Here is a 15,576-nt window from a genome sequence, read left to right as displayed (position 1 = left end):
ATTGGTGGCCAACTTACGGGTCCATTTCTTGAGATGAATTGTTCTACAACTCAAATGGCCATAGAATCGCGAGCTGTGTGGCATGTAGCGCCATCTTGTTGAAACCACATGAGTCAACATTTAAATGAAATTATCTTCAAAAAGTAAATGTCATGAACCAATCTAACGTTTCAAATAAAGAACCGATGAGATTTTGCAAATTTTATGCGTTTTTTTTTTTTTTAAAGTTATCAAGCTCTTAAAAAATCACCCGATACATATGTACATATATTTGTCAATATTCAATAGAATAACGGAGAGATCAGTGATACAATAATTACCATAGTCCGAACAAAATTTGAGTTTTTAGAAACCTCGCTTACCTGAAAAAGATTACTTTCGACTTCTTTAAATCATTTTGTGATTTTTTTTAATAATTAGGGCGGTAATAACCTTGGGAATAATGGATTTTTACCTGTGTTCAAACAACTGTCAGCGCTTCAGTAAAGTTTGATAAAATACTTATATGTAGACATACTTGTATTTATGTATGTATTTAATAAAAATGTGAGTTAAGTAACTCAGAAGATTCAAATTCTCTACAATCTATTTGATTAAAGCGGATATACATATGCTGAGAGTAAGATTTTATTGCAAAAGACGCCAAAATGCCAAGGAATCGGAAAATAATGGTTTTTCTTACTGCTTATCTGATTGGCTATTTGGCAATTTTAATATATCCTTTTGACAGGACTGAATTAACATTGAATAAATAGATAGTAATGATCAAAATAACATAACTCAATTTTTATAGGATATTTACAACCAAATTTCAATTATGGATAAGAATTTGAAAGAAACTAGTAGTCAATTGTGCATACTTACTGTACGCTCTCATATAGCTTTTAATCAATTTGTTTAATAATATAAAAATTCTGGAGGATAAGATGTTTGCTTACCTGCAAAAAGAGAAAATACAAATATATTATTATACAAATGTAAATATTGAAAATATATGTGTATACATACATATGTATATAATATCTATACTAAGATGAATGAAGAATTAAGCCGTTAACTAAACAAGAAGTACTATTACTATCATCTACAGATATTTCTGACGATATGCCCTTGTTTTCTCATCGACTCATTAATGCACGAAAAATAATGAATATTAAGTATCTCTCCCTTGCCTCGCCTTTATAAAAAAATGGTCTTAGTTATTTAATGGATTATTACATAGTATAGAGCTGAGACTACTTTTGCAAACTATCTATCAACGCCGGTTTCAGAATTGCTGTCATTACGATAGAATTAGATTTGCTGCTCACGAGCACAGCCTCCTTTAGAGAAATAATCACCCTGATTGTAGCGCTGCGGTACTGACCTTGAACTAACTAACGCCATCAATTTTCTTCTGAATACTCTGATTAACACTAGTATCAAGGGCCCCAGCGGATTCACAGGCAACTGTTAAGTTGGAAAAGATGAAAAGGGTACGAGTCAAAGCTTCACTTATCTTATTGGGTTTTACTACTGAATAGATGCGCATCGCGGAATCTTAGCGTATGTTAGGAAACCAAACATTGGTACTTGCGCGGTCCGAGATCTTTCCAGGCTAATAAATCCCTTCTCCTACAGTGAATAAATAAAGTTTTGGCACAGGCGTTGCCTTAGTTGAAAATGTGTTCAAAATTGAAATTACAATTTTTTTAACCAACTTTTCGACACAGTTCGTATTTGCTTATGTACATACATAAACGCAAATGTACATATGTATATCATAATATGCAAAGAAATATTCCGTTATTTCATAACAAACGCGAAATGCATGTAAAAACGGCTAAACGCTCATGAAGAAGGTTCTGCATAAATTGTGAGTAAGTTAAGTTTTTGGGAAATATCCGTTTTTTTTAATTTCTTTGCTCTATTCGGCTTATTACTCATAATTATTTTTAAGTTATTCAATTTTCAATCGTTTTATGTCAGTATAAAAGTTTAAGTAGTTAGAAGTAAATGGCCGGTCATACAAAAATTTCGATAGATGTCTGTAAAATTATAATGAATTTGAACAAGCAGCAAAAATCTTATTGTGAAATTGGTAATATAGTCCAGAGACCTTATTCAAGTGTGCAAAATATTATAAAACAGACGCCTAAAAAAATTCAGACCACGTCAGGAACGAGCTGTAATAGCGGCAGTGGCTCAGAAGATTTCAGCAGCAAAGCTGTGTCAAGAGATTCAACAAAGCTTTGAAAAAAACTTTGACCCCCAAACTGTACGTAACATTTTACACAAAATGGTTATCATGCGCGAAGTAAGCCATTCATTAAGCGTACGAATAAAAAAATATACTGGAGTTAGCCAAATTTAATGTTAATCAGGCGGAATTTTTCTGGAATAAGGCAATATTTGGTAACGAATCAAAATTTAATATGTTTGGTTCCGATGGTGCGCAAAAAATTTAACGAAAACGAAACAAACTCCAGGAAAGTAATATAATAAGACTATGAAGCTTGACAGCGGTAAGGTTAGGAGTTGCATTGCAGCATCTGGTGTGGGAAATGTCATTTTGATTGATGATAAAATGGATAAGCACTCATATTTGAAAATCGTAAAGAAAAATTTAGCTCCAAACGTTTAAAAGTTGGGCTTAAGTGGGTAGTCATTATTGTTTCAACAAGACATTGACCCGAAACATGCATCATATCTTGTGCAAGAATGCCTTATCTGCCATTGTAAGCAATTAAAAAACACCTCCGTAATCCCCAGAACTAGCGCTATAGCATATTTGGCATCTACTCACCATATAACATCGAAGGATTCACTTAAAGAGGCCATACGTACGGAATGGGCAAATATAACGCCTGAACAGACATTTAACCTAGTTGGAAGCATGCGTCGAAGTTTATAAGCAGTTATTCAGGCCAAAGGAAGTTTAACAAAATATTAGAATTAAAAAATCAAATTCAAAATAGTATTTTCCATATGTGTGCCTAAACTTGTTTATGTAGAACCTTTAATACTTTTATTATAATTTCATTAATTTTAAAAATATGAAATATCTTTCAAATATATAATAAAAATTTTGAAATTGAAACACATATTTATAATTACTTTCGTAAATTCAAAGGGAAGCCCGTAATTTTTGAATAAACATTTAAGTTTACGGTGTGCCTAAACTTTTTTGATTCACTGTATGTATCAGCCGTATGTTCTAACCTATCCCACCCTGATTTTTATTACAAATAAGACAAAAACTTTAATGTCAAACACAAATGCATTTATGTATGTATGTATAATTTTACTCTCTCAGGTAAACAAAGTAGTTATAATCATTCTATGTAGAATTTGTCTATAATTTATTTATTTTTTAATTAAAAAATTGATTATGGAATAAATGCTGTAAAATTTAAAGCAAGTAGCGATCGGCAGAAGTTGAAATTAAACAAGAATTAGAACAGCAAAGCGAATCAAAGTAAATACTATTACAATCCGGACAAATGTAATTAGTATGCGAAGCATAAAGAAATACACTCATATGAATGCATGTAACGCATGCATGCAGTTGAATGATACATTTATTGAGGTATCCAAAATAACAGCACAAAATTGCAAAGAGCACAGTAGTAAGAAAAAAACAGATATGAAATGAAAAAATTAAATCTTTAGTAGAACCATTATAGAGTCTTAACTATCCAGATTTATATAGGTTTGCTAGACAATGTACACCTCACAAACACCGGTAACCACTAATTCAAATCTGAACTTACATATGTATGTAAACACGTCTCAACTTATGGTACAATAAACAATATCTATGAGGATTACACAATCATATCATTACATAGATTTTTAGCAGATATACCTTTACTATAGGATCTACCAACAACGACGTGATGTTAAAATGAAATAAAACACTCAAATTTGGTTAAAATGGGTTATGTTTTTTTTGTTACGCAGATAATTTAATGCCATTCATTGTTTGAATGAAATGTCGGCCAAATGGCCACCAACTGCATCTCCATCCGTGAACGCCCGAGTCGATTGCATAAAATTCCGCACGCTATTAATGGTTAAGGCATAGATTTACAATTCTGCAGGAAAAGTGCACTAAAAGCATATAATCGACACTTAATGGTTTTTGCAAGAATATTATTGTAAAGTTTAAGTAAAATGAATAACCGGAAAGTTATCAAAACATTATATTATGCAAAGAGACGAAGAAGTTTATAAATAAACGTCAACATGTTATAAAATAAAATCATTTGCACAACGAGTAAGAACGAACTTTGTTCAGACGCAGTCGGCTATTTATTAAAGTATTCTTGAATTTTGCATAACTAAAGGAGTATGGAAAATTTTAAGAAGTCAGTGAAACCTTAATATTAAAATTCATATAAAATAAGTATTTGTTAAATGATTGATATTGGTATAACTCCCAGCATGGCGACAAGTAGGGACTGATTTCGTCCCTTTTGGGTTTAAATTTGTTTTATAGATATTATGAAAATAGTTCGTCTGTTTATGCAGTACATAATTTTTATTTATAATTAAATAATTGTAACAAAAATGGTAGTTGAACAAATTATTTACAGTTTAAAAACATTATTCGGGGGAATATCAAGATAATTTGAGGTCCACTGTCAATGGATGACATTCAGTTCTTTCTACTGTTATTACAAACAAACAAACTATGGTATGCATCAAACTTCACTGTCATACGGTGAATAAATTTCATGAACAATACCATGCGTATTACATCGGACGCGTCATATAACAATGAATGCTACTGCTAACTACTAACAAAAGAATCTCCAAATACCTTTGCTTTTCTACGTAGTAATCGATACGAGGTACGAAATCCACGATAGGGACCTCTGATTGTGGCACAGCTGACCAACACTGAGTTATAAAGCAAAGCTTAATAAACTATTTTATTGGGCAGTAGTTGTTTTCTGGTCGATCAAATTTCATGTTTTGGATGAAAATAAGAAGTTTTTGTCTCGCATTGAAGTAGTTAATATAAATATAACTATATTTAATTTAAAAAATTCCAAATAATATTAAAAATGTATTAAATTTGAGATTAGCACTTGCAGTGGGGTGTTTGCTAATATTTCTGGCATTAATCAATATAATATTTTGCAACCTTAAGTTTCAGTGTTTTATGTATTGTGACAAAAAAACGGAAATGGTAAATAAAACTTTAAATATTTAATTATTCATCAATATATATTTTATTGCCTTCAAAGTAATCCCCACCAGATGCAAACGATTTTTCGAGTCCTCGAAACACTTTTCATAAGTACTTTTTGAGATGGACTTCTGCTCCTTCAGCGACTTTTGTTTTATCTCTTCGATCGACTGAAAACCGATTCCGGGCAGACTGTCTGTCTGCCCGTCCGTCCTTGCAAGCTGTAACTTGAGTAAAAATTGAGATATCTTGTTGAAACTCGGGATAGGAGTTCGTATACATATACGAAACTTATAGTTCCATAACTACAAGGTGCATTCCAAATTAAACAGGACTTAAAAAAACGGAACAAATGGTTTTTTCGGCAAAATCAATTTATTTTATTCAAAATAGTCTCCTTCTGCTTCAATACATCTTTTTGCACGGTGCAAAAGCATGTCGAAGGAGTGTTTTAGCTCGTTGGCCGGTGTGGCCGCCAGTATGCCGGTGAAAGTCGTTTGAATGGCCTCTACGTCCGCATAACGCTTTTCTTTCATGGGCAAATGCATTTTTTCGAAAAGAAAGAAGTCGCACAGTGCCATATCAGGTGAATATGGGGAGTGGTTAATGGTTAAAATGTGATTTTTGGTCAAATAATCGGTCACAATCGGTCTTTCGAATGTTGGATTCTGAGCAATTTTTGGTCGTCAGTCAATTTGTGCGGAACAAACCGTGCACACACCTTACGCAAGCCCAAATGTACGGTCAGAATCCGATAATCGACGTTGTGGAGATGTTCAATTTCATTTCCACGATCTTAGCATCTACGGCTGCAACGTGCACATAGTCGGAAGTGTGGTCCCACTACTGAAACAAAGGGGAGTCCTATCGTTCGATAACTCTCCTCTCCCCAGTAGTGAAAGCACTTGAGGCCTTGCTACTCCCGACCTTCTCTCACCACCTGAGATTATCAAACCACAAATATGGATTCCGAAAAGTGCACACTACCACCAGAGCCCAGATAGTTCGTGGCCTTAACCAGAAACCACCCTGTGAGAGAACGATTTTCGTAGCGTTGCACTTGTCAAAAGCCTTTGACACAGTCAGTCACCCAACACTACTGCAGGACATAGAACAAACTACACTCCCCCCAGGACTGAAGAGGTGGACTATAAACTATCTGAGCGATCATCAATCATCCTTACTGTTTCGAGGAGAAAATTCTAAACTGAAAAGAATTAAACAAGTGGTTGCGCAGGGTGGTGTCCTCTCCCCGCTATTGTTTAATTTATGTATCTTGAAACTTCTATAGGCACCAGAGGGAGTTTACATAACCTCGTACGCCAGTGATTGCAGGATATTGACGTCGGGCAATGGAATCGATGGCATGTGTTCAAAGGTATGTCTACGACCTTTCTTGCTTCTTCTCTGCACGGAACTTAATACTCCATCACCATCAACACCTCCACCTCAACCGACTCACTTCCAGGGAATGAAATACTCGGAGTCAAACGAAAACGAAAAGTTCGAGTTTCAGCGAGTAACATGAGTAACGGCAGTTTCGTTCTGGATACTGTAGCAGGTTAAACTCCTACTTATCCAGATTATTCAAACAGGATCGAAAACGCGTTGTACTTTAACAACTGTTTCGAGGAGTGGAATACATGTTGACATAAGTGTATTGAGGGACAAGGAGGATTGCTTTGAGGAGGACGACATATGTAGATATTGAAAAATAAATTAAAAATTAAAAAAATTATGAACAAAATCTATTTATGTATTTTTTGCTCATAGTTATACTAGTATTCGTCCAATCACAACACTCCGTTACAAAGGAAAACTAAACTTAACATTATGTATATAACTATATAAGTTTCAACGGTAACAATAGCATCAGAAAGAAAATAACAGCTGACAATGTGAAAAGTCGTTATTCCCATCACGTGCCAGTCTTCAAAACATGAGAGAATCATACTGAGTAATATATATATATCTTGTATATATGTATATACATATTTATAACATTTATAAAAGCTACTGCTGACTACTTTTGATCTTCAGAGAATTTAAAAATTGTTCTACTTATCCAGATTATTCAAACAGTATCGAAAACGTTGTTGTACTTTAACAACTGTTTCGAAGTGGAAAACATGTTGACATAAGTGTATTGAGGGACAAGGAGGATTGCTTTGAGGAGGACGACATAGATATTGAAAAATAAATTAAAAATTAAAAAAATTATGAACAAAATCTATTTATGTATTTTTTGCTCATAGTTATACTAGTATTCGTCCAATCACAACACTCCGTTACAAAGGAAAACTAAACTTAACATTATGTATATAACTATATAAGTTTCAACGGTAACAATAGCATCAGAAAGAAAATAACAGCTGACAATGTGAAAAGTCGTTATTCCCATCACGTGCCAGTCTTCAAAACATGAGAGAATCATACTGAGTTAAACTTACAATATACATATATATATATACTTGTATATATGTATGTATATACATATTTATAACATTTATAAAAGCTACTGCTGACTACTTTTGATCTTCAGAGAATTTAAAAATTGTTCTACTTATCCAGATTATTCAAGCAGGATCGAAAACGCGTTGTACTTTAACAACTGTTTCGAGGAGTGGAAAACATGTTGACATAAGTGTATTGAGGGACAAGGAGGATTGCTTTGAGGAGGACGACATAGATATTGAAAAATAAATTAAAAATTAAAAAAATTATGAACAAAATCTATTTATGTATTTTTTGCTCATAGTTATACTAGTATTCGTCCAATCACAACACTCCGTTACAAAGGAAAACTAAACTTAACATTATGTATATATAAGTTTCAACGGTAACAATAGCATCAGAAAGAAAATAACAGCTGACAATGTGAAAAGTCGTTATTCCCATCACGTGCCAGTCTTCAAAACATGAGAGAATCATACTGAGTATATATATATACTTGTATATATGTATATACATATTTATAACATTTATAAAAGCTACTGCTGACTACTTTTGATCTTCAGAGAATTTAAAAATTGTTTAAACATTTCATTACAGTTTCGATGCTATTCAGGTCCGAGTACATTGAAAGTAATGAATGAATACATTAAATGATTATTTCCAAGTAGTTGCAAATGGAATACCAAATTCAATTTTATAATTCATTTAAATTACTTAAATTTGTTACAAATATTTAATAATCAAAGTTAAAAACTCGAATGAAGAACTATGTTTTGAAATGGAAATCCATATGGTATACCGTATACCACGTATGATGAGTTCAGCTTTTGCTTATAGAAAGTAATAGAGATCTTAAATGAGAGACATACAGACATTGACTTCAAAAACTAGCGACAGGCGACAGGCAGCGAACGGACATTGCCCCTAACAATACCTGAACATACTTATGTATAAACAAATGATATAATGATAAATTGGTGTCGTATATGCCACTTATTCTCACGAAGACATTATCTACAAACGATTCGTTTCTTCTATGTTCGACATTTTCGTCCTGATATACATACATTGATATTTGATATTTTATTACTATGCCAAATATGAGTCAACCACTTTGTTTATAACAGCTGGTTAAATCGGTATACCTTAGCAGTGCGTTGCGACTTTTATAATAGATAAAAATATCAAACAAAAAATTTGTCTCAAAATTTGTATTTCTAGCGAAATTTCGTGTGCGGAATCATTGTGAAAGTTGGAAAAGGCTTAGGGTGATAAAAAGTGAAGGATATGGTGCTTGAAAATCGTTAGGCAAGAGAGCTTGACATCTCTCGCAGGTCCGTTCGAATGATTTTGGTGAATATTTTTCGTAAACGCATTCTTGCTCGACTCATCCCGATATAGCTGAATTTTTTTTCAAAACGAGTTTTTCAGATTTGGCCGCGTGTGATTTTTTCTTGTTCCCCAAACTGAAACTGCCACGCCCTGGTACCTGTTTTTAGTCGATCGAAAAGATAACTTACGGGTACTTTTTTTCACAATGTAAAAGAATTACAAGCAAGTTTTTAAACGAAATAGCGCTGAAATACGCCATAAAAAGTGGATGTATGGATTAAATTTATACTTTTAAATCAGAAAGCAGCAAGTGAATCTATATTTATTACATAGAAAAAGGTCAGGTTGGAAATTTCGCTTTATGATTCCTATTGAATGAATGAAAGTCTCTTGTTTCCCAAAGAACTTTTATAAAAAAGTTCAAAGTTATTATTTAAAGTAAAAATGTACTCTTTTGCATGCGGTAAAATTCTTTTTGTTATGAAATTAATTGTTGACTTTTTATAATAAGTTGATAAGTTAACAATAAATTTACAATATGAAGAAAATAAATGTGATGTTACGGTGATAGCCAAGGATATATGTATGTATGGACGGGGCTTTAAATGAAAATTGTTAAAAATGATACAGGAGTGAAAGGATAACCTTGAGGCAGGTTTAAACTTACATTTAACATGTAAAACAAAGCCTTGTCCGAAAATGTTATAAAAAATAGCATACTGTTATTTTATATATTTTTCTTTACCTAATGATCTTTTGAGTAATATTTTTATGTGACAAATACAAATTAATCAAAGGCAAATTTTCTCAAGCAAGCATTAATTTGGAAGGCAATAATCATTAAGTCAGCAAACTACAAAGCCACTAAATTACACCCGCCAACAAAAAAAAATATTTTTTTGGGGTTCCTGTTCTCATGCTTGAATCCTGATTCTAGACATTGAAAAACACTTAAATATTAATCTTTAGTTCTTTAAGTTTGCTTTGGGCTGATCTACATCGATAAGTATATTTAGGGTTTAATACGAGAGAGCTCATAGAAGCATAAAAGAAATACAAAAAAGATTCACTTTTAGACAGTAATTTCTTGTTATTTTACATATACATATATATTATTGTTTATCACACATTTTGAATAAAAACGACTCTTGTACCTAAAAAAAAGTTTTCTAATTATAATCTATAGTGAAATTGTAGAAAAAATATAAAAATCATCGAAAAATTGCTCTAATTTCTACGAAAGCAAACTTAACAGGAAAAAAAAAATTTGTTCGTTATTTTTGTCATAGGAGACACTAAAATTTAACAAGTAGATGTCAGACCCAAAAATCGTGTTGACCGGTGTTATCACTTAGATCAAATGCGTTATATTATATTATTTTAATACTTTTCAGAAGTAAACTATTATTATTTACTATCACTCAAAGAGATTTTTTAGATGAAACAGGCAATGCTAAATAAATTGCCTATATATTTTTTTATATTTCAGTAATGCTCAATTTTGAATTAATGTAGAGGTTTTAGAGATAAGTTTACGTTATATGCGAAACATATTTGTTTTACTGAGATAGTTATACATATATACACACTATTAAAAAACCATTCCGATTATCTATGAAATGTTGATAAGCTTATCTTGTGTTCGTTCGATTAATTATATTTTGAATACAGTATTAATGTGAAAATTTGTGCTTACAAAGCTTTTCACCTGAAAATCTTACTATGAATACTACCTATATATGTACATATGTAAGCAACCTATTCTAAAAGTATAACCTGTACTTAAAGACACAAAAATGCACTGACTTTGGTGTGCATGTTATTTCAATACAAATTTATTTTATTGTGTTTTGTTTGCTGGTGTTAACACGTTCTGATGTTTCTTAATTACTGTCCAATTTTTCATTTAATTTACATGCGTAGCAGTATTTTAGCACATGCCGAATATAAAACCAGCATATATGTACATACATATGTACCTAAAAAAGTTATAGAATAATTCGACTAGAAACATATCATCTTTACCCCCAACTTCATACACAGCTTAAAGAAAAAAGAGTTATACTAAATCTTATTTCTTCATAGTAACCGGAACGGACCCGTATTTTTAACCAGCCAAGGACTGGCAACTCGGTCCCATGCCTCGAAATTACTTCAGGAATGTTTTATTCCACTACAACAACAAAATAGTCGAATTGTTTACAATTTTGTTGTCCGGGTCCGTTCCGGTTACTTAGACCCGACTGCCGTGCGAACAGTTACTTAGAATAATAATATACAGTTGTGATAATAGCAGTGATCATTAAGGAAACGAATATGCATAATATTTCATTTTTGTAACTAAGGGCAAATAAACTTTTCTTTTATTATCAAAAATTTGAGAAATCTACTTCACTTTAAACATTTATAAGCCTTACCAATTTACTGAATGATATTTACTTACTGTTCTTAAAAACCAACATAGATATGTAGAAATTAGATATCTGAATGAAAATTTCAGGTATTTAATGCCACTTGACAGCAAAAAAAAGGCTCAAGAAAATACAATATTCAATAGCGGTCAGAAGCGACAAAACAAAAATGCTTGTTGATTGTACATATCTCGAGAAATGATTACGTTCACTGTAAAACAAATGTGACTTGTGGGTATGTATAGTCAAGCATGCTGTACTCAATTAAAATTAAAAAAAAAGAATCTATTAAAAATAATGTGCATGGAAGAAACGGCTTTTGTTGCCTTTTTAATTAGGCAATTTTGGTAAGAGACGCAATAAGTTTACTGATTAAATTTATATATCACTGATGCATAATGTCATAAATTATTGGTTGTTGTACCGGCAGAAATTATTCCTGAAATAATTTCGAGTGGTGCAGAGTTGACAGTCCTTGGCCGGATAAAAAGCCGAGTTCGTTCCCATTGCTTACACCCGAATATCGCACGACCGGAAATATTAAAAAAATTGTAATATCGCATGCTTGCCAAAGCTCAATGAAATTTTATACAATATAATTTAGGCTACTATGTACATATATTTATAAACTTACCGTGATTTTGGAATTTTTTTCATATCCATTTCATTGGGTTTAGCAAACTTTTTACTAAATCTCGCATACCCAACTAAGACATGGTTGCTTCAATTTGAGATATTTTCTCAAAAACAGCTTTTATTTTTTCTGCTGAATGCTGCTGTTACAGGCGTCACCGTCTGAGTTAATGTTAATAAAATTATTTTCAAAGGATTTTACACTTTCCCGAAAGCAGCAAGTTAATAGTTTTTTATTTTAATATTCATAGGTATCGCAATAACTTGTTTAAAGGGTTTTTGAAAACGCAATGAAAACGTTTTTTTCATTAAAAGAACTACTGTCAAGAAAGTAAAGGTCGTATATGAAGGTCGTGGTGAAATGTATTTTGCCAATCTACATAGGATTTATGTTTTTATATATGGAATTAAAATATTAGGTTTTTCCTCAATGTTCTCGAAAAAAGTTGCGAACTGTTAAGAAATTGGGATAATATTAAAACGTTTTTCGGCATATACGACGTAGTTCAACTGTTGTGAATACCGAAAACATATAAAGTATGATATACTGATATTTTGATCTTAGAAAATTTTTTTTATGTTTCAAATCTAACTTTATTGTAACTAGGTATTTTGGGCTTTAAAATATCGGTATACCCATATAATTTTGATTATCGTACTTTATATGTAGGTGTATAACCCTCGGTATCTGAATACCTATACAATGTGTTTTAGTAGCATTGTTTTTTGCTTAAGTATTGTTTAAAATTATCTGCTTATACATCTGCTAGTCAGTTTTTTGTTTTTTATACGATGCGTTCGTGCACCTTCGGTATTGTCGGTAGCTTCTACAATTACGATGAGTATTATAATACGCTCGGCGCGCAAACGGCAATATCGTGAATTGTATTATTTATTTTTTCAATATGTGTTGATGAAATAGTTGTTGCTATTATAGGTATATAAGAAGCAGAACCGGTGTATAAAATATTAGGTTTAGTGATTCTGAGACCAATATTTAATTATCATTAGGGTTTCACTTAGCTGATTTTTGTTACTATTTGATTTACGGAATTAAACAATTAGTTGTGTATCATGAGATAGATTTTTCTTGGGTTTATTGCGCAGTTTACTCATATTTTCGTCACCTTGCCTGGCTTTATTAAACCGTGTTCCACCATTCCTCTATTCCTACCTAATCTTCTTTCTATTGCCAAACGCGAAATTTTTAACTTTACACATACGCTATTTGCTTTTGATTAACTTTGATTTTTATGTCAATACTTCTGTCACTATAACCAAGAGATCATCCTTACGTTAAGCCTTTAATTCTTTGTAACTATAAACGATTTTACACTTCAAAACTTTCTTTTTTTAAGTGGCCGTTTAAAACTGTTTCGCCAAAATTTTACACACTCATATACCTTAAAGACGAATAATACCACTAATAAACATTAAGATACTTAGTAAAACTACACTTAATTCGCAACTTTTTATAAACAATAATTTGGTTTAAAAAGAAGAATAGAAAAATTTGACCACTCTTTGCAGATTGATGGCTTTTATTTTGCAATAATTTTTTCTCTACTTCTTCAATGTCTTCTCTTACACACATTCAAACAAATTTTCTTCGACTTCGTTGTTGCATCTTTTCATATTAATTTTATTTTTTTTCTCACCGTTTTTCCTTCATTCTTACAATACTCTTAACACATTTTATATTTTAAATGAGCATGTATTTGTAATATTTTCACTTTATCACTAGACATTTGCCAACAATTTTCTTCTTATTAATAGATTTTCATTGATCACAATTTTTTCACACTTTCACCCACGTTTCTCTTCTTTACGGTTTACACATATTTTTTGATAACTATTTAACAATTTTCGTCAACATATCATTTGAAATTCGGCAGACAAAAGATTAGCAACTACTTCACACGGCTCAAGTATATCGGGAATTTCTTCTACGTCTTGATTTATCTTTATCTCTTCTCATGCTTTGTTTCTCTTCCTATCCTTTTGTCACTTATTATCTTTTTTTCTTTTTAAAGGTATACTATATCTATCTCTTTTACTTTCGTATTTTGTTATTTTCCTATGTAAAACCAGAGAAACTAAAAATGTTTTTACATTCTCTGGTAAAACTTTCAAATCAACAGAGTTCGAGATTCTACAAAATTGTATGCATGGCCATGTATAATAACTCCTGTATAGGAATTTAATAAATCACATTATTTGTTTATTGAAACTATCCGTACTTCTTACTTCGTTTCTATTTCACAAATTTAAAAAAATTCAACACTGTCAAATAAATATTTTTGGGGTCACATTACACAAATATTTTTTTTACATCTATATTGTAAAACACTTCAAATGATCTGGCTAATTTACATTAATGATTTTTGACGGCAAACAATTTATAGGGATTTTATAATACCATCTCATAGCATTATCGCGTTAAATTTAAGATATGTATTTCCATCGATTTTCGAAGTACTCTCATATGACATGACATCTATAAGTTGTTGTTTTTTTTTTGACAGGAAATGTCAACGCTGTTGAATACGCTTTCAAAACACACAAGTAAATAAAAGTGGAAATGTCAAAACCGTTGACGTCTGAAAATCTAATATAATCAAGTCTTTAGGAAGTGTAAGGATTTTACGACCTCGAACCAACCTCAATTTTTCGTTATTCGAACGAAAGAAATAACCATATTTTTAGCAATAGCTCCTATTTTCTCGCACACACTCTGAATTGGTGAGCCATTCTTACATTTGACACAATTTATGAGTGAAATTTTGCAGAAGAAAATATGCGAGTAGTAAAAAATACAAAATAATTAAGAAAGCTATATAGAATGAATTAACGCTGATGAAATGTAGATAAAAAGTAATGAACATGGGAAAAATTTCATGTACGCCGTAATGAACTTACATTGGCATTTGGCCTGATAACTCCACTTGCCGTTCTTTAAATCCACATCAATTTCAACCTTTTTGAAAAATTGTGGCCCGGTCAAATATATTATTCGAATAAATCTTTGAGAAAATTAGTCACACACCCACAGTTAACACAATCTCTGAACACCAAATCGAATTAGATTGTCAGAAAAAAGTACTGGTATATTTATTGGCAGCTACAATTGCAAATTTGTTGTTGCTTTTCGCATCACGATACGCAGACTGGTTACCCATTGAAATTCATTAACTTTTGATATAATCTACACTTTTTAGATTTGAATGGTAAGATTTTTTGGTGTTTTGTTTTTGAAAGTAATACTTTAATCAATTAACAATAACAATATTCGTTGGCGGATGTTAAGTATGTACCTACATACGACTGGCCGATACTTTGTCACAATGGTGTTGCTTTTCTTTAGTCCTCAGCAACACGCAATGGCAGACGACATATTCATATTTAGATTTTAAACAACGCACATGTCAATTTTTAGTTGATTAAATGTTGTTTTGATAACTGCATATTATTACAGCCTATCGTTTTTTAATTAGAAAATATCTCCGTTTTAATTTCAACAGAAAATTAATGTCAAATTTGGAAAATGAAAAGCAAAGTTCGCCATTTTCT

At 31.7% G+C, this 15,576-nt stretch overlaps 1 protein-coding gene across 7 annotated transcripts in view; it reads right to left on the bottom strand.

The window, feature by feature from the left end:
* LOC126766362 (AF4/FMR2 family member lilli) overlaps positions 1-15,576 on the bottom strand; it is a 26,014-nt gene extending 10,438 nt beyond the window's left edge. The window contains exons 1-2 of one of the 7 annotated variants that reach the window (XM_050484146.1): positions 14,926-15,576; positions 12,008-12,459 (exon numbers count right to left, since the gene is read on the bottom strand). In XM_050484146.1, the coding sequence (XP_050340103.1) occupies positions 12,008-12,036 (29 nt within the window). In that variant the 5' untranslated portion in view covers positions 12,037-12,459; positions 14,926-15,576. Of the gene's footprint in view, positions 1-864; positions 939-12,007; positions 12,460-14,925 lie in introns of those variants that run through there. The other 6 variants (XM_050484147.1, XM_050484148.1, XM_050484152.1 and 3 more) reach the window with 6 other exon arrangements.

Source organism: Bactrocera neohumeralis, unplaced genomic scaffold (genome assembly GCF_024586455.1).
Source record: "Bactrocera neohumeralis isolate Rockhampton unplaced genomic scaffold, APGP_CSIRO_Bneo_wtdbg2-racon-allhic-juicebox.fasta_v2 ctg100, whole genome shotgun sequence".
Lineage (NCBI taxonomy): Eukaryota > Metazoa > Arthropoda > Insecta > Diptera > Tephritidae > Bactrocera > Bactrocera neohumeralis.
Note: the sequence above shows the minus strand (reverse complement) of the source record. Positions and strands in the feature narration are given on the sequence as shown.